This window comes from Rhea americana, unplaced genomic scaffold (genome assembly GCF_003343005.1).
Source record: "Rhea americana isolate MKP2758 unplaced genomic scaffold, rheAme1 scaffold_68, whole genome shotgun sequence".
Classification (NCBI taxonomy): Eukaryota; Metazoa; Chordata; class Aves; order Rheiformes; family Rheidae; genus Rhea; species Rhea americana.
The window spans coordinates 3,054,803-3,077,310 of record NW_028186845.1 but is presented as its reverse complement, the minus strand read 5'-3'; the positions used below and the strand labels follow the sequence as shown (position 1 = coordinate 3,077,310).

Sequence of the window (22,508 nt, the reverse complement as noted above, 5' to 3'; positions counted from 1 at the left end):
CCAGGGACCTTTAGATCTTCAGTCTAACGCTCTCCCAACTGAGCTATTTCGGCGCGTGCTGGGSCCCCCCCGGCCCCCGCTACCAGCGCCCGCCGGGGCGCCTTGCCCCGGCTGCGGGGCGCCCCCGCGCCCCCCTCGGCGTGGCTCTCGCCAGACCCTCGCAGCGCCTGCAGGGACACGGGCAGCGCCGCGGGAGAGCCAAGCAGCAGCGGGGCCGGCTCGGGAAGGCGCCGTGGGAAAGGCGGCAGCGCCGGGCACCGCGCCGGCGCACGCCGCGTCGTCACTGCTCAGCACTCGCGGTAGCAGGTTCGGCCGAAGGGCTACGTCTCGCTTCTAATCCTGCTRCAGTTTGACATACTGTTTTCTAGTTTGAACAACAACAACAAAATACCCCCTGTCCAGGGACATATGCTCGATTTCAGCAATTCTGAGAAGGTGCGAAACACGCGATTCTGCAGCACTTCRGCCCACAGCTGCCAGCCTGGTTTACTGGTGCTCGACTGAGGATCCCTGTGGGCCACAGAGGAGCAGTTCTTCACCCTGCTGCGACCGCAGCAATGCCGGGTCTGGGGGCTGCCACGCCGACGCGGTCTCCCGCCTGCGCAAAACRGACGAAAACAGGGAAAACGCCGCGGCCGCGTCGCGGAAAACGGCCGCAGGCGCCCCCCGCCAAGGAAAAACGCAGCGGCGCCTCCCCGTCGGGGAATCGAACCCCGGTCTCCCGCGTGACAGGCGGGGATACTCACCACTATACTAACGAGGACGGGCACGGCGCGAAACAACCCGCGGCGCCGCCATAAGCGCGCAATAAGCGCGCAGCGCGGCGCCGCGCTGACGGGAGCGAAGGGGAGGGAAGGGCCGAGGGGGCGGCGCAGCGCCCGCGGAGCGGGACCGGCCTCCTCCCCCCTTCCCCGGAGGGGCGGGCCGGGCCGGGCCGGGCGGGCCGCGGCGCCTATCCGTGTGCGGGGCGCCGCAGTAGTGCAGCGCGGGGATGTAGCTCAGTGGTAGAGCGCATGCTTTGCATGTATGAGGCCCCGGGTTCAATCCCCGGCATCTCCACTTTTTGTTTTTTCTTTTTTTCTTTCCCACCTGCAGGGAGGAAGGTAAAAGCTTTCTGTAAAGCAGAGCATTCTCCCCCAGGGTGTTTACCAGAGCTGTGGTTCATTTTCTGTAATTTGTAAATAGCCTCGAGATTTCCATCCTTTTCTTCCCTCACATGAACACRGAGCAGTTTGCAAACTTCTGCCGCAATCCTTGCAGGAAAGGAAACAGCRCTGCAGGTTTGTGATTATGGCTAAACACTACGGCATTGCAGCATTTATTATAAACGCTCAGCTACAACAGGGTATTTCCCCTCTCACTCAAAGGCCAAAGCTCACATTTCACTAAGCACATTACATTTTAACTTACTTGTGTCAGAGTCTGGCCCCGGCAGCGCAGAGGAGCGGCAGGAGCATATGTTCGCTGTTTCATGGTTTGGCATGTGCCAAAGGGAGCATGTGCTCCTTCAGAAGCACGCGCTCCACCAGCAGCCCACGCACGCAGACCTTACAGGCAGCCTCAGCAGCAGGTACCGCGACCCGCCGCTGTGTATGAGCGAGGCGGGGGCTCTCCAGGGCCCAGGCCCAGCTCCCCTCCACAGGCAGGAGGGTTTCTGCCCACACCTCCTAATATTAAACCATTACAAGCAACAGCAATTTAACAGTGCGAGCATGGGGTTTAGCAAGAAAGAAAAACAGCAGGTGAAAGGAAACATAAATCCAAGCAGCTTTCCCTCTGGGTCTATCAGACTTTCTTGTTGCAAAATCAGCAAATTGCATGTTTAAAGTCTGGCCCATTTTCTAAAAGCACTTCTTAAAAGTGCTCTTGCACCAATTCACAGAGGCCTATTAAATTCAGGGTGGTTCAGGAGCATCACAATGTACAAAGTTGCACCAGTAACCCACGGAGGAGACTAGGACATGAGATCACAGAGATGAGACCTGAACCAGAATGCTGTAAGATGCCGTTTCAGATACTTTTCCTGCAAAAATGGTGGCCCAGACCCCTATCCCTCCCACARCAGGGGCTGAGGGCAAGCTGTGCTTGCACTAAGTGAGGAGCACTGGGCTTTTCAACTTCCTATTTTGATTCTATTCATCTTTACACATCAATATGATGCTTCTGAGACAAAAAATCCWATGTACCTGAAAAATCTGCAATGCAAAATCATCTTGGTGATTTTTCTTGAGTATTTATAGTCAAGCCAGGGAACAGGATGGGGCATTACAATATTCAATTGTCCTGGAATGGTCCCACTACGCTTGTCCTTYAGGAAATTCCTGGTAAAGTTCTGCCTTGGCTATACTTTGGCACAGGAAGGCTGAGCAGTTTGCTCATGCTAACATTCAAGGGGATAAAAATGACTGTCTGGACTTGTTCAAAGTTAAGCTTTGAATTCCCCTCCATTTCCAACAACTGCATCATGCCAAGTCTGCCAAACATTGTCTCATACTGTCCTTGGATGCAGAAGTCAACATGGAACAATTTAGCACTATGCTGCATACGCTTGCGATCACGGCTCGCTGAGTCACCCAAGTGCCGAACTAGAGCACTGCACAGCTAGACTAGGGAACAACTACTTTGTCTYGTCTTTTTCCTCACCACTACACAAGGGCAGAAAATAGTATCAAAGCTTCTCTGACAAAAGCCATTTCCACGCTATAAGCATAAATATTCATGGATCTGCTTACATTCATGTGTCAGTAACTACAAGACCACTCTGCTAATGGTTACAACCCTCTGAAAAAGGGTTGTTTTATGCTTAGTAGCTCTCTGCATTTCTAAAGGTACACACTTTCAGAGGTGCACCTCTCCATCAGGTCCTTCACCTTTAAAACATCTCTCTGCCACCCCAGTTTTTTACTACTTAAGGTTTGTTTCACAGCTAACACCTGTTGCCTAAAACATTTAGAAATAACACCATTTTGCATTTATGGAAAGAGGGCATCTCTTGCACATGCCCTGCTCTCATTGCTACTTCTCAAAGAGAGCTTTGCATTGCACAAATGCAAATAGACYGGCCCACCATAAAGGCAAAACAGTYGTATGGGCAGGAGGAGGGAGGGCCATCCCAAAGCAATTTAAAACTCATCTGGCCCCAAAGACTAAACACAAATAAAGCATATACAGAAGAGCTAGGAATTCTCCCCACCCTACTTTAGGGGTAGGCAAGCATGCTGCAAAAACAGCAGAGGAAGGAACGGACCAGGCAAGAGGGGAGGTTAAAAAAAACACAGTAGTGAAGGCAAGATTCATGAATACTCTGATTCAATGACAAATTCCTACAGAGGGCAGCAGGAAAAGAAATTATGGGACCAAAGRTTTAGCCTGCATTTAGATCTGCAGTCATATATGAAAGAGTCCATATAGGTCTAGAATTCAGTTTATTACAACATCCCACAGAGAAAATATTTCTCCTGTGCAAACTGAGAACTCTACATACACAATGTACCCCATTCGACTAATATAGTCCAGAGAGAAACTTTAGTAACAAATAATCAATAAAATACAATGGATAAAATTACCCAAACATTTGCATTACAAAATACCAGTGAAATAGCTGGTAAGGCTTCTGAGAATACAGAGTGCTTCCCAAAAGAAATGGAATAACAACCAGTTCTCTTGCAAAAAGGTATGTGCTAGCAGTTAGCAAGTCCATTTCTGTTCCATAAGATTTCCAAGCTCTCAAAGCATTGTGGAGAAGTCAGACACTTCACAGTGCTACAGGCGGCCACTTCTTGGCTAGATCATCATGCATAACTTCAGGGATCCACTGGCAATAGGCAGCAAGTAAGTCTGGAATGAAATAGAGGAACCATTAGGTAGCTGCAGGAGTCAAGGACTGGAGCAGCCTGCTGRAAAGTCAAGGCTCAAAGGCATCAGCCTGCTCATATGCAGGCTAGGGAACGACAGCAACTCTTCCTGAGAGTAAGAACTACCTTTCCATCACTATAASAGTGTCCAAGTTTGAATATCTATATGCAGACACAGAAGTATCATGTATGGAAGAAATACTGTTAAGGCTAACACTGCAATCCTGTTTGGAGGAATTTTTAACACTTTGCTGCTGCTTCTGTARGAGCATTCTGATAATCTGGTATTCCAATATTGATAAAAATTAATTTTACCTGACACTGAATTTTTCCTGTATCCACTGACAGTACCATCACAGAATCTAGTCTTCTAAAACCCCAAATCAAAACAATTTAACTTTGGACAGAACTACAGGAAAACTTTCTCAAATACAAAGAAAGTGCTGCTTTCTAAAGGACAGGAAGCTCCACAGTTCCTCTCAAGAGCCAATCATTCAGCATTTAGTACTTACTTCTAGTAAGAAAATAGCAAATATTTGGAGTAYGTGAAATAAAACAGATCACCTTTTTAACTACACTTTAGAATACCAACTGTGCTTGAGATACCACAAAGCCCCACTGAAACACCTAATAAATAAGCAAGCAGGACACTCACACTTAGGATTTTTCTTCCATGCRGCCAACAAAGCATCACGATTATCACAGTTTTCTGCAGCAAGAGCCTGCAGGAGGKATTCCGTTCTGGGCTGAAGCCTGAATCAGTCCAAAATAAAATGGTGCAACAAAGCAATGTTCATTAGCTCAACTTAGCAAAGGAGTATGTCACAGCTTTCAGCCTACCACTCTCAATGCATTTTCTAATACTGTTAATAAATGCAGACATGTAAAAACATAYGACTTTTGGATACAGGAAAATATCGCTAGCTTAAAAAAAGTTCACTAGAGGTCATTTTTTGCCCTACCACTTTTTTTTTTTGTTTAAGAAAAAGTATCAGACTGCTCTCATTGCTGATGGCATGAAGAGGCAYTGAGAAACTAGCTCATCCTGGGGAAACAGAACCACACAAAACAGCACAGCACAAAGTAAAGAAGGAAGCACAAGTCTCTTGTTGAACTCCTAATTGACTAAAAAAGGAAAAYCCTTTGTAATGGTAGTGTAATATTTGTGACCTTGGTTACATTTAACAAAGTCTTTCAAAATCCTTGTACCTATCAGCTCCACGAAAACTCACAGAAAAAGTTTATTATGGTAAACAAGAGARGGCAACACAAGCAAGAACATAAGCAGCAATAGCTGACTCCTTTGGAGGATCACAGTTCCACAAATGTCATCAAAAGCAGTAGAAAAAAATTGGGCAAAAGTCTTTGGATTTTTTTCTTATTTTTTGCTGCAATTTGGCCAATCATACTTTTTCTTAAAAAAGAAAAAAGGYTACTTAARTATACRAGCAATTTATCTGTACAGATCAGCCCGCAAAAATCAGTGTGACCAGTGGGTTACATGTGTGTTTCCATATTTGCCCTTAAAATAGGCCAGTTCTCTTGAGACAATTTTTCTTGTTAAGGAAATTGATTTTCCTGTCCCCACAATTACAACCTAGATCGTTATCTAGAACACCCTCCCTACCATTGATTTCTTTTTTTTTTCTTTAAAGGGAGTTAAAAATATTCAGTGGAGAGAACAAATCAAGTTTGCTTTTAGCAACTTACTTGGACCATGTCTTCAGCATTATGAGAGGGCGGGACAGCAGACACTGGCTGTAAGAAGCCAACTTTTCGATGACCTGGAAGATTTGTTAGATTGAGTATATAAGGAACAAGGTAAATGAATTGTCCTATGGAAACAAACATTAATGAACATAGACTTCTATAGATTTCAGTCCCATATTCCTTATCATCATCATCATCATCTCTCTCTCTCTCTCTCTCTCTCTCTCTCAATCATCTATGTCCCTGCACCAGTCTCATCCTGTCTGGCTTGCCAGATGATTCCTATCTCTCAAAATGGACAAAGATCCAAGTTACAGCTGTTTTTCCTTTGGGAAAACAGGACTTCTATTCATGTCTCTCCTGTCGCCCCAATGTTGATTCCCATGCCATTTTATACCTCAGAGAGGTCTTCCCTCCTCCATCAAATAGGACAAACTCCTGAAACCACTGGCTAGTTATTAAGAATGGGCACATAAAGAAGGCGGCGACAAGGCTTGTCTCTTCTAGGAGCTGGGCTAAAAACATATGGTTAATGTCAAGGAAGTGAGGCAGCTGGAATATGCTTACCTTTCCCTCAAGCAAGAACCTGGCAAAGTATTTATAGCGATCGATACCTTCCGGATAATCAACTTCCACAGCAGGGAGCGGCCAGTTAACTCGATCTAGAAAGACAGATCACACTGGGTCTCCTAAGCAATCAAAGAGGASGTTAAACTTTCAAGTGAGATATGACAACAAGGTGCTAAGAGAACTGGAGAAGTTAATGCCATCACCCAGATAGCCTTGCTCCTCCGTAACAGTGGGAAGACATGGGCACAGAACCGCCAGGCCAATGGGAAGATTCTAGTATTTAAACCCTGTGAATCCCATAGAGCTACTCAAACCACTGCTAAATCCTTTGAACAATCCAAGCTGAGCCCAACTTTTCTGCTGTTGTTGACAGTACTGTTAAATAGCATTACAACAACTAAAGAGCAGCTTTCAGGCAAAATTACTGAGAAAGGTGTTTCAAGAAACTTACAGAAGACACTTGGCCTGTGACATCGAACTCTGCCTGTTTCAGGGCAGTAAGATGGTGGAGGATTTTCCAGAGGTTTTCCAAAGTGGCAGTAAGGTGGCAACAGAACAGGAATCCACTCGGGTTCAACAACAGACACACCTTAGAAAGAGAAAACATGCTGCAAAATGAAATCTTGCTGCTAAGAGCCAGCCATGAGCCAAGAGTCCTGTTAGTAAAGCACACAAACAGGCTCTCATCTCCCCAGAGGCRAGAGTTACTTATGGGCTATTTTTAAAGTCAGCTGTATGGATTTTAATTTCTCTGGCTTGTGCCATGGTTGAAGGGCAGCTACTGCTGATTGGGCTGATGCAGAGCAGCTGTTTCAAAAGTCCAGCTTTGCTCCAGCACATTTTACTAGGGAAAGGGGAGGAATAAATTGGGTCCATTTTTCCCAGGTTAAATGCTAGGAATTATAAGGATCCAAATCCTACAAGGCAGTACCACTCTGCAAGAAGAATGCAACTTCATGCTCAGTTGACAGCAGCAAGAGAAATATTCTGTTAAGGCACTCTTGAATTCTTAATCATATCTGCAGAACAAGTATGGAATACCTCAGTGTTACCTTTCATGTATAATTTTGTAGTCTCAACAATTTCTTGATACACCACAAACTCTGGGAGTTGTTTGAAGAGAACTGAGCTTGGATGGATGAACACCGGTTCGTCCAGGAGAGCAGTCTTTAAAGAAAGCACAGGGAATTCAAGCAGTCAGATGAGTTACTGGCAATCCAATTCCTTTACTATATCAAATTTCACTCTCTCCTGGATGCACATTTACATTGTTTCAGTAAGTGACAGAGCTTTTAATAACACCAGCCTTTTCTACTTCACCTTCTCTCTGGAGACATCAAGAACATTGCAAGATCCACTAACTACCCTTCCTAGCTCTTTTATAACAATTCCTACATGAGGCCTGAGAAACTACAAAATGGGAGAGTTGAATTCTGTGTGGAGAAGTTGGAGAAAGCCAGCACATGCTGCCTCAGTGCTGAATCAAGCCAGAAGTGCAGGCTTTGCTCAGGAGCGTCTCGCTAACACACAGGCACGAGGGAAGAGGAATTCAGTCAAATCAAGCTGTTTACCTTGTAAGCATTTTTCCACTTGTCATCTAGGAGTTCCTCTGCCTGAACCCTTCTGGCAACGTGATCCCCTAGCCCTGCCAGTACAATCTGTCTCAAGTAAGTTGCTTGAGCTTCTGTTGGAGGCTTCATTTTTGGATCAATGTAGAGGCCAGCATCGGAACAGATTGAGTTAACTGGAAAAAAAGAAAAGTCGAGCTAAGACTTAATGGAAAGAAAATGTTTCAACAGTCCAGTTGATTTGCTGCCCATGAAGGAAGACAAAAACTGTAATTTGTCTCAAAACACACAGACTGTTACCTGCTGTTGTCAGCTGCCCTCGCAARCGTCTGATTTCCAGCATAGCTTTGTATCGTAGCCCATTTTCTTCACAGAATTTAGGAGTGCACCCTGCATACTCACAGGCCCCCACCGCTCCTGCAAGCGAACAATCAGATGGAGAAGACAGAGACTTAGTAGATCACGAATTTTCCGAGGACAACATTAAACTCTGGGACAGTGGTGTCACAGGCCCACATGGACATACCACAGTTCCCACACATTCAGGGTTGGTTGTTAGCCTGGGACATTTGGAAGCTACCTGGAGCACAGTCTAGAAAATATTTCACTAGACTTAGCCCTACAGCAGGGAGATGACTTTGGTTATGTAAAGTCAGTAGCTCAGGGTCACAGGGAGGAGAACAGAATGGAAATTAACAGTACAGGGAAATCGCTCACTGTAGTACCTAACATCACCATGAGGTCTCCTAGCTTTTGCAACAGTCCTTGCCCAGCCCAGATCCTTTGCATCTGTAAAAGCCTTGCTTTCTTCCCCTTCAGCTTCACTGTCTCTTCCTCACTTACTGCTGGTCTGAAAGAAACATGAAAYGCAGCAAAACTCAGGATCATGTTTACATGCAGAATGACCTCAAAGTAAGAGAGGCAAATTTAAAAATAAGCAACAGAAAAGTCAGCACTGCCTTATCACTGTGCTGTGACAAGGCTGTGTGCCTTACAAACAGGATCTCAGGCCAGTTTACTCACCTGTCGTACTCTTCAAAAAGCTCCCGGACAGTCATTGCAGACACTATGGTAATGGTATATGGCAGGCAGTTATGCTGTCTACTTAATGCCAGCATCTTTGCGTAGCGGGGGGCTACAGGAAAAGTGGCCATTACTCTGCCCAAGGGACTAATTGGGCAACTCAGCTTTGCTGTCTGCTGCTCCTTCAGCCTGGAAGAGGAGGAGAAGGGAAAATGTCATGCAGTAAAGTAAATTCTGCTTTAACACAAGTTTGGGTTTCTGATTCTGGCAGCCCAATTCATTTGTTTTGGATTTCTTACCTCTGCYTTTGTTACATGCGGGCCCCAAATGGCCAGGCCAGAGATTCTTCTTTTCCATGCACTTCCCACCAGCCCTGCATGGAGCACTCACTCCTAGCAGTGCCTTTCCCTGCCTGATCTTCAGGCTATGCCAGTGGCTACAAAAGCCCATGGACTCTCCCAGGCTGCAGAACCAGCAGCTTTCTGCTTTCTAGCAGAGCAGCACAGCTGCCAAACAGCATCTTCCAGCTCCTCAGACCRGCACAGAACAGAATGTCATGGCACTTCTTGCCCATTTCACAGTAACTGTGCACACAGACACTTACTCCAGAATAGCTGTGCCTACTGGCTCAGACAGAAGCATATTCCAGAACTGAAAACACWCTGAGGCTCAGACCAGGGAAAGAAACACATCTGAACTAAAGGCTGTTGTAATGATGCCTATCTATACATAAAGGCACATTCTCAGAAGCAAAAGATGCAGTGCGAATGTGAGCGGGTGGGAAAGCAGTGCTCACTGCCTTGGTAACTGATGCTTTATCACTGAAGGGAAATTAGGGAGACACTGTTACCTTCCTGTTGTCGGAGGCTCCTTCAAGGCACCCAGGGCTATCAGCAATTCCTCAGCTGCTGCAAGTGCTTCCACTGGAGGTGGCGTTGGGAACGGGAAGTTGATTACCTACAGACATCAAGATACAATGTCTATCAGTGCATCACTGACAYAGCTCTTGCTGAAGAGCAGAGTCTGAATGCGGTAAGTAGTCCATGGAGTGTAAATCTCCCCTTTGATTATGTACACCAAAGAAAAACATTTAGAAACTTCTCCAGAGTCAACAGGAAAGGAAAGATAATGGGAGGAAACAAAAGAATTAGGAAACAGGAATACTAGCATTACTCTTAACTGCCACTACCTCCAGCTACCGCCTAGGTCAAGCTGCTCTAAGTTCTAACTCTTAAGTATTTCACTTTCTGGAAGTGCTCAGCTATCTCCAAATCATAACCCCTATTTTGTCAGGGGAAGGACTACTATTCTTCATGCAGTTCTGGGATCTGAAAGTCTGTGAAGTTAAAACACATGTGCACACAGCGCAGGCCCTTCTTGCTTCTTCAGTATAAAAATAGCCTCCATTAAAAAGCAGACAGGTCCATTTTCTCCCTCTCTCCCTCTGAACTACAGGATTGTTACTTTGCTGATTTTTAATTAGCAAGAATGTAATGAGAAAGCTCCATTGTCTGAGCCAAAAGAGAGGAAGCCGCAAAGTCTATTAAGGTCTGGTGCAATTCACAGCAATTTCTGCAATTTGCAGAATTAAAACCAAGTCCCAGGACCCTCATTTCTAACACAAGACACAGCCTCAAGCAGTGAAGGATAAATTTACGTTTGTTTCTGGCTCCTAAGGACAAGCATTTTAATGAGTGCCGTAGCACAAAATCATTTTTAAACTTCACCTTTTCTATATTCAATGCCTTCATCTGCAGGATCAAGTCTTCTACTGGTCGCTTTGTTATTTCTGGAGCAGAAAATTGCTCAAAATCCATGAACACTGCTGAAGAATATAACCTAGTAGAACAGAAGCACTGCTTAGAAACTTAAAAGAAATCTTAACTCAATAGATATGCATCAAAAATTGGCAAGAAAAAAGGCAGCTGTGGAMTACTACTTACATAATCATGTAACTATGTGCATGGTTCAGGCACATTCACTGCCTTATTCAGAAAAAAAAATAATTTAGCAAGCCATACCAATCCAACCACTAAAATAAAGGTTTTAAGTATGAAAAAGGCTCCTATCAAACCTAACTGTCAAACYTGCATCACAGCTTATGTTCAGATTCACCTCTCCTATTTGGATTAAGAATAGACAAAAGAAAAATCCTTTAAGTAATACTAGTGTCTTGTGAAAGTAGGACAGTAGGACAACTAAAGGCAGTAGGACAAGAGAAACTATCAAATTCACAGGACACTTGTTGGGCTTTTCGTTTTCCTAACCCTCTTCAGGGCAACTAGCTAACCTATAACAGTGCCCTGGCTCAGTCCGGCCAGCTCGACCTGCCCGCTGGTTAGCAGAAGCTTGAGAAGTCCAGGTGACTCTGAAAGACGAAACTCCAGTGATTTTGTCGTAGAAACGTTTCTTGACTTTTCCACAGTCAACTACATATTTGATGCCAGGGATGGTAAGTGATGTTTCAGCCACATTGGTGGCTACAACACACAGTCTTGTTCCAGGAGGAGGCGGCCTGAATACCTACAGCAAGCAGATGGGCATGCGAAACGCATTGTCAGTAGGCAAAAAGAGACAGTCGATTCATACGGGTTGCAAAGAGATTATAATGCGTACAGCACAGCAAGTGAAATAAAACTAAGTCAGAGACTTATATTTTGGTTCCCAGCTCTGGAACTCTCTATCCATCTCAGTTAATCCCTCAGAGAAACATGCACAGCACACACTTTCCAAGCAGTCCACACACCAATGGCTAGTTATACCTAGACACCACTGTTGCCTGTAAGGTCCCAAGAGGTGGCATAAGAATTTGTAAGTGCTTCTTGTAGGATCCTGGCAGGCCCCACAACTACAACTACATTTAACAAGCTACAGGACTGCAGCTTTTCACATCTTCCAGCTTGCTGAACTGGCACATTAGAGACAGCACAGCCCAAGCACAGCCTGCCCTGATCAATTTGGCCACTGGCCCATTCAAGTCTGCCCGCTGATRGACATTTTAAGAAGCAAAATTTAACCCAAAAAGCACATGTGGCTTAACACACAACATAGCCACATATCAATAAAAGTCACTTTTTCTTTTGATAATAAATTCTTACCTTTGCTTGTTTCCCTGGTGCTAGTAAAGAATAGAGRGGGAGCACATAGAGTGGAAGCGAAGAATCTGATTTCTCATCTGTAAAGAAACAACACAATATTCCTAAATACACACTAAGTCAACTTCCAAGGCTTAACCGCAGTATCTTCACAGACCCAACCTCATTTAAAAATAGCAACAAAATATTTGGTATAAAGCTGAAAATGGAAAACCTTAATAGCTTTTCCATTACACAGGTCTGATATGCTCTCATGCCAGCTTAGCAAAGGACAGCTAGCTTGTGTCACACATTCACAGSTGATGGCAGATATGCAATTTCTATTTCACAATTGCCAAACCTTCTTCTGAGTCTGCATCTCCTAAATCAAGGTCTAGATCAGATCCTGCAATGTCGTCATCAGTTTCAGCATCTCTGTCTTCATCCCCTTCATCCACTGGTACGACAGAGTAATTGTCCAGATCAATTTTGGGGAGTGTCTGAAGACGGGAAAGAAAGCAAAGCATTAAGCCTTTCCAAGCACAGTGTTAGCCCTTATGTAACAGACACAATCAACGATTACTACTGCTTTTAAAGCAAAGCTGAGTGCYTATTTCAAACTTCCATTGACACAAAGGTGACAAAGGGATTGAGTGATTTCATTTAAACTTCAAGGCTTGAGATGCTAATTCAACATTTGGTAACTATGAGTGTTGGGGGAAAAAAACAAGTAAATATTTTAAAGAACATTCTGTGCAGAGCCATTTTTTTCATATGGATTTTTACCCTTCTCATCCTTTACTTAAGGCCACTTCAGCTACCAGGATCTGATGTCAGCAAACAGCATATTCATAAGATCATGATTTCCTGCTAACAGATTTCACCCAGGATCTGATCAGAGGCCAAACACTGCTCTCACTCACATTAGTCCCAATTTTGAATAACAAATGGTGAGATGAGAGCAGTTCTGGAGCCAGCAAGCCTAGAACTACTTCCATTAAAGTTTTATTGTTCAGTACTAAACAGAAATCAATCTCCTGCCTTTAATGTCCAGGGACACACATTAGTGGTCTGCTGCTCATAATGCAGCAGTAATCAGTGTAGATAAAGATGTTCCTTCTAAAAACTGGACAATTCCACTACAGAAAGGATCCACTGAAAAACATTTTATTTCTCCCTACCAGAAAACTGTGAAAGCAAGCACTAGTATTTCCATCTTGGACAAAAGACAGATTAAAGTATTCTTGGAGCTTAAAAATAAACTATAGACTTTAAGTCATTTAATTCTCCTGCTTTGCCCAAGTCTGAAGATACTTCAGAACAACTCTAGCCTACATAYGTTCCTGAAAGGATATACTTCCTGAAGGGGACCTATGTAGGGCACAAGGCTTCATGCTCATCTAGAACAGAGTCTGGAGAGAAACACAGCTACCCAGGAGTACTATTTTGCAGGGAGGTACCTGCTCCTTCCTGTCTCTTGGTGGAATTCTAGCCATCACACATTACCATAGCTTTCTTCCTCTTCCTGGATTTCTTAAATTTCCTAATTTCTTCCACTGATTCTTCTTTGTCATCATCGCCTACAGAAACAGCAAGGGGAATTAGTTAGCTCAGCGTGCTCTCCTCTATACTAAATGTAGAAGCCTGGTCACACTCTTTACYTGGGATCCACACAATCTTGCTTGGGATTCAAAAAGTGTGACAGTATGACAGAAGCAAATAATCATGTTGAAGACAAGGACAACCCAGAAGTTTTATCATTCAGGTTTGATTTAGGAATCATACAATGGCTAAGGATTGACAGCAACACACACAAGATCTGTGCATCTTGATGTTTAGAAGAGGATTAGCTGGCTAGATCAGAATTTAACTTTCTAACTTTCAAAGATCATTCTGGGAAACTCCACTATCCTCAAAGCAAACAACCTCCAAGCAGCAGCAGTACTTCCACTTGTAACTCAATCAACACAATGACYGTCGAAATGCAATGGATTCCAGGGAACCAGGAGGTGTTATATGTAAAAGCTGTTTGGCCTGAACTCAAATCAGCACAAACCGAACAATCAAAATTATCCTTTTCCCACTCCTGGTTTTTGAGATTTCTTTAGCTGCAAAGYAAGCTCACTTCTTGGTAAGATAAATTCCAACTTTAACAATCCTTTATAGCATTACCTGCAGTGTTATTTTTTTGGAACGGAAAAGCTTTCCTTAGCCTTCTACAGAGTGAGCGAACTTCCGCCTGTCCTGTTAAAAACACCAAAATCCCACCTGCAAGAGAAGAGATGACTCTAAACCTCAGCATAGTTATTTCACCTTGGAAAGTTTCAAAACTCTTTTTTGATAAGATATGTCAAATATATTGCAATGTAACAAGGAGGAACAGGGTCTTTGTCTGCACTTGTCTTCTACTACTCCCTCAAGAAACATACTGACATAATGATGATTTAAGTGAAGGCTAATTTTCACAACAAAAATGTTCCAAGTAAAAGCACATAATGTATCATTATGGTCCAACATCTTGTTAAAAAAGAAAGTCTCAGAAGGTTTTAGACATGTTAAGTGTAAAAAAGCCAAGAAGTTCCCTGTAGTTACCTTACCTGAGGGTAACATTCGATGGATTTTACACACTTTTCTGAAGCACTCCCCACTATAGTCATCTAGGGGGGTTTTCTTGTTGAAGTGAATAGTTACAGGGAATTGCCTTGCATCTACCTAGACAGGAAACAACGATAAACAGACAATGTTGTATAACCCAGCACAAGCATTGCAGCTTTCATGGGAGAACTAGAAAACGCATTGTGTTCTGTTCAGCTATACCCACAGAAGTCAGTGTTGTCTGTCCTGAACACCATGAAACCAAACTAGAAACCAAACTTTTTTCTCTTTCAGATCATCATCTGAGTTTGAGCCTTTTAGTTCTACCAAGCTGTAATTTCCTTTCAAGATAACCCAATTCCTGCCAAGTAAAGTTTTCTGATAAAAACGGAGACAAAAACTCCCAAAACAAAGCAATCTAAACAAAATAACTGCTTTTAAATTGATAGCTGAAAGATTTCAGCACCAACTGGAAAGATTACAGTGCCCCCATTTTATTTTATAAAGAATGCCCTCACTATATTTCAGCCATTACAACTGATATGGATCCCAGTAAAAGGAACGATACCTGAATAACAGGCGGTACCACAGAAAACAGCCTCTTGTTCTCAGTGAAATCTTCAACACGAAGAGTAGCTGACATGATTATCAGCTTCAGTGGTAGCCCTTTCTGCAGGGACACAAATGTGCTATGTTATGCTGTGCCTGAAAGTATATCACAGTTCAGCTACACAGCACGCAAATCCACTATTAGTGGATCTGAATACAAGGTTCTTCCCCAAAGTACTCAAAGGTAGCATAGCAAAAGCACCATGTCAAGTGACAAAGGATACACAGACAGCTTCAAATGCTCTCTCTCTTAGAGCRGACAAAGATATTGCACTAGCAGTCCTGATGCTGCTGCTGACTTGCCTGTAAACCACTGAACTGTCTCCTCATCTCTGTGTATATACACACACATATCCATAAGCAAAAGAAAAAAAAAGATACCAAGAACAGCCACACAGTCCACCAACCCTGCTTCCAGTATCTATCAGGACTAAACACTTCAAGGTTTCTGCCAGGATCCCAGGAAAAGTCTCCTCTTCCTCACTGTTACTAGCTCGCTTATTCCAGTGCAACAGTAAGCATCTCACTCTCTAGTAAGCTGCTAATTTAAAATCTTTCAGACCCATAGTGCCAAGAGACACTAATAAAATTAATTGGATGTTGATTGGAAAATGATCTCTTGGTACTGACGTGTGCTATTTTTACACTTTTTGTAGGTGCCGCGCTTCTTCTATCACAAGGAAAAATAAATACGCATTATCTAACTGTGTCAGTGCTATTTTACTGTTTTCCATCACATTCCCGCTGACTTCCACACCACAGAGTCCCTCTTCCTCCTCACATAAAGCCTCTYCATGTCTAACTGTCTCACATCCCCTTCCCCAGTATGCCCACTTCCAGCACTGAAAATACTACTGGGCCGTGCAGCTACTCTTGCTTCTCTTACCTTTTCACGAAGAGGCACAATGCGAGACAAGAGGCCTATCAAGATATCTGTGTACATACTTCTTTCATGGGCTTCATCAATAATAACTACTTTGTACTTTGAAAGTAGAAAGTCCTGAGAGGAAAGAGAAAAGACCATTGATTTCACGTCAGGTCTCATCCAAGGTTATCTTTAAGTCATGGCAATCTCTAGCTACACAACCACTGCTTCCACCTCGATCCTCATGGCTGTAGCATCTCTCAGGTACTTGAGCACAGTTTAACATGTTTATCCTCCTGCTGCCTGATTGAGGCAGGTAACTAAAGCAGGGAGGAGCTCAGAGACATACATACAATCCTACGTGAAACAAGGAGCCTATCACAGACTTGAATCCCAAAGCCTACATGAAGCACCCTAGTTCCTGAGACTCTCTTCCTTGGGCAGAGAGTCTCCTCCTTGTTTTACAGAGCAAGAAAACCCAACATTTAGAGACTTGAGCAGAAATATCAAGGGTTAATGTGAAATACAGCTTCAGTGCTGAAACTGGTTTGGCTTTGAAAGGCTGGTAACAAATCCACACAAATAGGTTGGTATTTCTTTCTAGCTATACAAAATTCCTTTTTATATCATCGAGGACAACAATTTACCTTCTGAATTTCTTTCAGCAGCACACCATCGGTCATGAACTTGATTTGYGTTTCATCCGTCACATTTCCTTCATACCGTATTTGATATGAAACGACTCTGTAAGGAGGAATCAGGATAACCAMAAGAAAAGCATGAGGAGAATCAGAAAATTCATGTTAACACCAGGAAGCAGTTTTTAACTTAATTAAATCAGGGCTTGATACCAGCACAAGGAGAAGTGCACGATCAACTCCCCAGAGCCTAACACACAAAACAGTAGAAGCTGGAATGTAGAGGAATTTCACTCTGAATTTTTTGACTGTTGTGGGACACTTTCTCATGGAGACACAAATCAGGACCATTTCCCACACACTATCTTTGCAAAGCTCTAACTTACAACTATTAGTAACACAAGTCTGTGCGTGTTTTTTCCCCACAGACAACCCAGAGAGGGCTTATGAGTAACTTCCTACAGTTCTTCACCAGAGGCAGGACAGGCAATGAGTAAATCTCCGTATCAGTTTATCACATACACAACACATCTCAGTGTTATCTTCCCAGCAAGATCACAGCATTTTTCCCCCTTACCTGTGTGACAAGTTCATTTCTTTAGCAACTCGCTGAGACATGGACACTGCAGCCACACGCCGAGGCTCTGTGATCCCAATAGCACCATTTGAACTAGGATGGAGAGGTGGAGGGGAAGGTTGGTTGTTTTAGAGAGAAACATGAAGAAAGATGACAACACGATTTCTTCACGACAGCTCTGAAGACARTATTATCACTTAGGTAAGTTTTCAATTAAAGTTAGAAGGAAAACAGAGGAAGCTTTGGCATCACCCTTGTATTACATGTCCACTGATATCAAGATACATGCATCACCAAAGTGATTTTTTCCTCAACAATTTTCTCTTTCGTTTATTTTTTGCTGAACTCCAATCCCCATAGGCAGCCTTCTGACAGTTTGGTTCATTTCAGAAGAAACTCAGGCTGGGGAGAGAGCAGCACAGGAGGTGGATGCACCTTCTTAMAGCTCAGAATAAAGCATCTTATATTGACAAGCTTGGGCAGCACATAAGAAATAGCACCAAACCAGCCATGCTGTTTTTAAAAGGGTTCCTAAGAAATATGTGTGTTTTCTTGCAAAGGTAAAATAAACCTCTATAAGCAGAGGATAAACTCTGTTTGCTATAGGCAGGCAATAATGCCCCCTGTGAAGAACAGAACAGAGACTTTGAAGAAAACTTTTAGCATAGAAGTTTTACATTACTTATGTAGAGAAACTTTTGCAGTCACAAGCATAATCTTATTTCCTTGAGATTTTTTTTTTTTATAAATCCATTCAACACGGCCACTATCACTACACAGAGAAAAGCAAGTTTGGTTCAGTCATTTTAGAATAAAAATCAGAAGTGACCGAGCTAGCTTGAATTCTTTAATCATACTTAGTGAATACAAAAGACGACTCATACCTGGTATAGCCAGCTTCATAMAGGAACTGAGGTACTTGAGTGGTTTTACCGCTTCCCGTTTCTCCACATATGATAACAATGGAATTGTCATTAATGGCTTCCATGATGGATTGCTCTTCAGCAAGAATTGGAAGCTTTAGTCTTGCTTCCTAATTAAAATAAAACATGTCTTACTTGCACTGTTTTGTCTCCACTCCCTTCTGTTTTTCACCAGGATTGAATTCTGCCTCAAGTTATAAAAACTATGAACAGGAATTCTGCAAGCTCTGTGGCTTGAAAAGTTCTAAACCAGCTAATATCACACGGTCATGTTCAAGAGTGAGACTCAGGAAAACAACTTCTCAGAACRAAGCTGTCAAGGTGTATGSTTTAATTTGTGAAACTCCRGAGTTTCACAAGTTTATTAACAGTTTTTTGTTTGAAATACCTTATTTCAAAACTCTGCCTTGTTTGATCAAACATGAACACAGATTTTCCTCTTTCTGAAGAATACTCTGCCTACATCAAATGGAGTAAGACTATCCTGATTAATGTATAGTGTAATGGGGAACCAAAAGCAACTTCACAAGACTTTCAATGAGGAATGGTAAAAGACTGCTAATAGATTATACATTTAAAAGCTAAATAATTATGACATAAAACAAAACCAATTTTCCCCCTGCACAGATTAGACAGCTTTAAAGCTCACACTTGTGTAGGTATAATTTTCCAGAACCAGCACCATAAATGCACTTTGGTGCAGTGCCAGTAGTATTAGTAATAGACACAAGATAACGCTGTAGTCTCTGGGGTGAATTAATTTGATAGAAGATACTGTAATTTCCATTCCCCTTGACAGGCATTTTACTGTTAACAGAGCCTCACCTGAATCTCAGGAGCCCTGTCCACAGGGATGAAAACCGCAGGCTTGCAAGATGGTTTGTTTGATGCTGTTTGACAAATCATTGCACTAGGAATGGCCTGCTGATTAGTTGCTGGCTTCTTAATGCTTTCCTCTGGCTGCTCAGCTGCATTCAAACCACTGTCTGAAGCCTTTTCAATTTCTTCTTTCTGTTCTTCCTTCTCCTCTCCAGAGCTATGGGATTCTTCCTCGGGCTCCAATTCCGAATCCGAGCTGTGCCTTCTCTTATTTGCCCCACTGATGCTCCTGATCTTCTCAGGTACAACAGCCCCTGGCTCCTGTACCATCCTAGAACAAAATATCAACACAAAATCTACGTTTTGTTCAACATTCTCCAGGACCTCAGGCCAGACACTTCTTCCACAAAAGAAAGAAAAGTCAAATCACTAAGTCACCGCCTGGAGCCTGAACCTGGGTTTTATTCAAGCGGGTAAGCTGTTTCTCAAAGGAAGGAGGGAGTGTTTCACAACTCTGCTAGGTAAAGCCTTGGCTGACCTAATTTTGTATTTACAATAATCATGATTCAAGCACAAGTTTGGACCTGATGACCCACAGAGGTCCCTTCCAACCTGCATTTCTGCTATTCTGCTGAACCCAATTTTGCATAGGTGTGGACTCTTCTGCAGGTACAATATCACGTATTCAAGCAGTTCAGTACARTAACTGCTTCCCTGGAAGCTAAAACAAGAAAGAGTATTTCCCTCTTCCTATTAGAAACAAAAAAGAGTTGCAAGAGCARGATCTGTACTGCCTTTACAATCTTGAATACAGTGACTGCAATATTCAAAACAAAGTAATCTCTCCCCTGGCAACACGCTGCATATGTAAACTGCATTGTCTAAGCATGCTCTATGTTGATATTTATTCATTTCTTAAAAACCCATCCTTGTAGTTTAATTTATCCCAACTTCTGTCCAAATGAATCTCTGGATAAATCTAGTAAATTATAGACTGCATCAGTCAAAGTTTTCCAATAAAACAAAAAAGTCAACATCTATTCCACCAATTGCRTAGCTTAGCATAATTTATTAGTGTAAGCACACACAATTGTTACTCATCTTGCTCCCTTAYGAAAGGGAGGGCCATGTTATTTTAAACATATCGCCAGGTAAAAATAGAAAAAAATTAATTCATTCTGAAGAACATGTATGCAGTAAGAACATGGAAAAATTTGAACAAAAAAGCTAAAAAGGGTGCCCGTTTTTAAACCCCGTCTGTAAACCAGGGAGGCTCTATCAAAACAACGTTTTACCTTTTAGTCTGATACATCCGTTCTCCAACGCCCAGTTTGGAAGTGGTGTACAGAAGTTTCATTTCTGCCTCAGAAGCCTGAACCTCATTTAGCCTGCTCAGCAGTTCAGCTCGCTACGTGGGAAAAACAACCAAAATTCAGGGATCATCTTCATTAGCAAATAATTTCATATCAAGAGTAACCTTAAAAGATGAACTCTGGCAAATGTTGCTGTGAAGGTTTAAAGATGTTTCTGCTGTCACATGTTCTCTCCTCCCTGATGAAGACTACTGTCCTGTTCCAGAGTCAGGAGAGAAGAGACGTGGACCTGCCCTCCACTGTTCCCACAAACAGCTCAGCAGCAGCCCTTAACAACAGGGAAGATGGATTTGAACTAGAACACTGGACTGAGAACAGGAATGGCTGAAGCATCCTTTTAACTCAYTCGTGACATAAGACATAACCCTGGCCTCTAGAGGACCTAATTTACCTCCAGAAAAAGTCTTTAGAGTTCATTTGTCAAAGTTCATATTCACGAACTAAAATGAATAGAAATTTTGCCTAAAAAGCATTTACAAGGAAAAAGAAACCTTGTATTTACAGACAGAAAATATRTAATAGATGAAAATAAATATAACAGAAGTATTGGCAGTAGCACGGAGTCAAGAGTGCATTAAGCTCAGTATTTTGTAGCAGGGCCACACTTCTCTCACACYCTATTTGCTTTTAAAATATAGTGTCATTCACTTTGCTAGTGAGGTATTTCACAACGCACACAGATTGTATGTACACAATACCCACAACAGCAATGAACTGAACTTTACATTAGGTTTTTCCTGGCCCTGCATAATTTCTTTTATTTTGTAAGAAAAAGTTAACATACGAGGAAAAAAAAAGCAAAAAACTGTACACAAAGGCATACACCGATTTTATCACTAACACACTTTACCAATAACAATGAATCCACCTCCTGTGAATTACTCTTCCTTTAAAGAGCAGAAAATGACATCCACGGTGATTGTCTCACCAAGGTCAAAAAGAGAAAGGGAAATTGGGCCCAGRAACTGCTCCTGCACTGTCTGACGCAGCAGGAGGGGCAGGTCAGGTGAGGGGAATGTTTTTTTCACTATTAGAAGTTTCACTCTAGACAGTATGAGTGGCTGTGTGCTTCTGCTGGAATACACAGGAACAAMATGGCTAACGCTGCTGTAACATAAACTTCTAAGCATCAGCGTGTCCTTGAGACGCCTGCGAGAGTTCACATCCCAACACCGTGCTGCAGCACCGAAGAGCAGTCACTCCACTGCTGATTTCTGCGCCGGCAACATAACGACATCACGTATCAGAGAGTCACACCACAAGGGAAACCGCAGCCGATGCTTATTAACACCAATTTTTTCTCTATATTGACATTATTAAATTCATTTCATCATGACAGAAGCCACATAGCTAGAGCTTTACCACCAAGAAAAACATACCTGCTTTTTCTTTTCTTTCTGCTCTAAAACTTTCTGCAAGTTTTTCTTCTGTTTCTTGCTTAGAGGCTTTTTCTGTTGTTGCACAACACTTGCTACTTTTTTCTTCTTTGTTTTTTTTGCTGGCAGAACCAGGGCGTTACTTCCATCAACTCCTTTCAGCGTTGCTTCATCTGAAAGCATTTGTGCCATTATTTACCTGTGCCAGGTAGCCTATTTTCAGCATATTGCTTAACAGGTGTATTGCAAATCTGACTAGGCTTAGCTCAGTTTTAAACAAACAGGACCCCCACCCCCAGCCAAAACAAACCCCCCATTACCAGTAAGGCCAAAAGAATACAAAACYGGGGACTCGGCACTCTGGTGCTTTTAGGGTATTTTTCCAGGACTTATGTAACATTACAAAAACTGTGGTTTTCAGGCCCCTCTGAGAGCAAAGGGCCCTGGAGCAGGCTAGGACTTCGCACTTTGGCATGACCTCATGGCTTCCTGCGGCTCTCATAAATAATTATAGTAATATAAATTGATATTAATAAAGTTTTAATAATAAGCATGATAGGAAAATATTTTTAATAAACAGCCATTTGAATAATGCAAAGTTTAATAAAATATAACTTCCAGTAAGATAACAGCAGTAAGTTAAAAAATAATAAGAAAATTAAAAAATAAGTGTTGTCTAACTATTATTGTTATAAAAGTGTTATTAATAATAAAAAGAATATAACAACATGCTTCTAAATAATTTAATAACTATTTAATTAAGCGAATTAAAACACGTATATAAATAAATACATGGCAAAGGTTTAAGAGTATTCTGGCAGTTCCGCTTTAACGAYAAACCCTCGCTATAACGAAAATAAGGGCTACGAAGGGGACGGCCAGGCCAGGCGGCACAGGGCACCCGCGCCGCCAAGGCCTCCCGCCCGCCCGCCGG

General features: G+C 42.6%; 1 protein-coding gene, 1 long non-coding RNA gene and 2 other non-coding genes across 4 annotated transcripts in view; 2 read left to right on the top strand and 2 right to left on the bottom strand.

The window, feature by feature from the left end:
• The window catches only part of LOC146586549 (uncharacterized), a 9,730-nt gene extending 4,161 nt beyond the window's left edge, over nucleotides 1-5,569 (top strand). The window contains exon 3 of the long non-coding RNA XR_014897800.1: nucleotides 5,510-5,569. This is a non-coding gene — a long non-coding RNA (uncharacterized LOC146586549). The remainder of the gene's footprint in view (nucleotides 1-5,509) is intronic.
• TRNAD-GUC (transfer RNA aspartic acid (anticodon GUC)) lies at nucleotides 692-763 on the bottom strand. The gene has a single exon. It is a non-coding gene; the product is annotated as a tRNA-Asp (tRNA).
• TRNAA-UGC (transfer RNA alanine (anticodon UGC)) lies at nucleotides 988-1,059 on the top strand. The gene has a single exon. It is a non-coding gene; the product is annotated as a tRNA-Ala (tRNA).
• Nucleotides 3,409-21,781, bottom strand: DHX37 (DEAH-box helicase 37). Its single transcript, XM_085321132.1, has 26 exons — nucleotides 21,578-21,781; nucleotides 20,121-20,233; nucleotides 18,832-19,156; nucleotides 17,968-18,116; nucleotides 17,084-17,176; nucleotides 16,516-16,612; nucleotides 15,890-16,003; nucleotides 14,963-15,064; nucleotides 14,397-14,511; nucleotides 13,972-14,067; nucleotides 13,306-13,379; nucleotides 12,161-12,299; nucleotides 11,824-11,900; nucleotides 11,016-11,248; nucleotides 10,453-10,564; nucleotides 9,576-9,682; nucleotides 8,726-8,914; nucleotides 8,428-8,552; nucleotides 8,003-8,119; nucleotides 7,706-7,878; nucleotides 7,187-7,301; nucleotides 6,586-6,723; nucleotides 6,132-6,226; nucleotides 5,565-5,638; nucleotides 4,510-4,607; nucleotides 3,409-3,837 (listed from the first exon to the last, which is right to left on the bottom strand). The coding sequence occupies exons 1-26, from the start codon at nucleotides 21,764-21,766 to the stop codon at nucleotides 3,755-3,757; spliced, it is 3,342 nt and encodes a 1,113-aa protein (XP_085177258.1). The 5' UTR covers nucleotides 21,767-21,781; the 3' UTR covers nucleotides 3,409-3,754.
• Nucleotides 21,782-22,508: the final 727 nt, after the last annotated feature.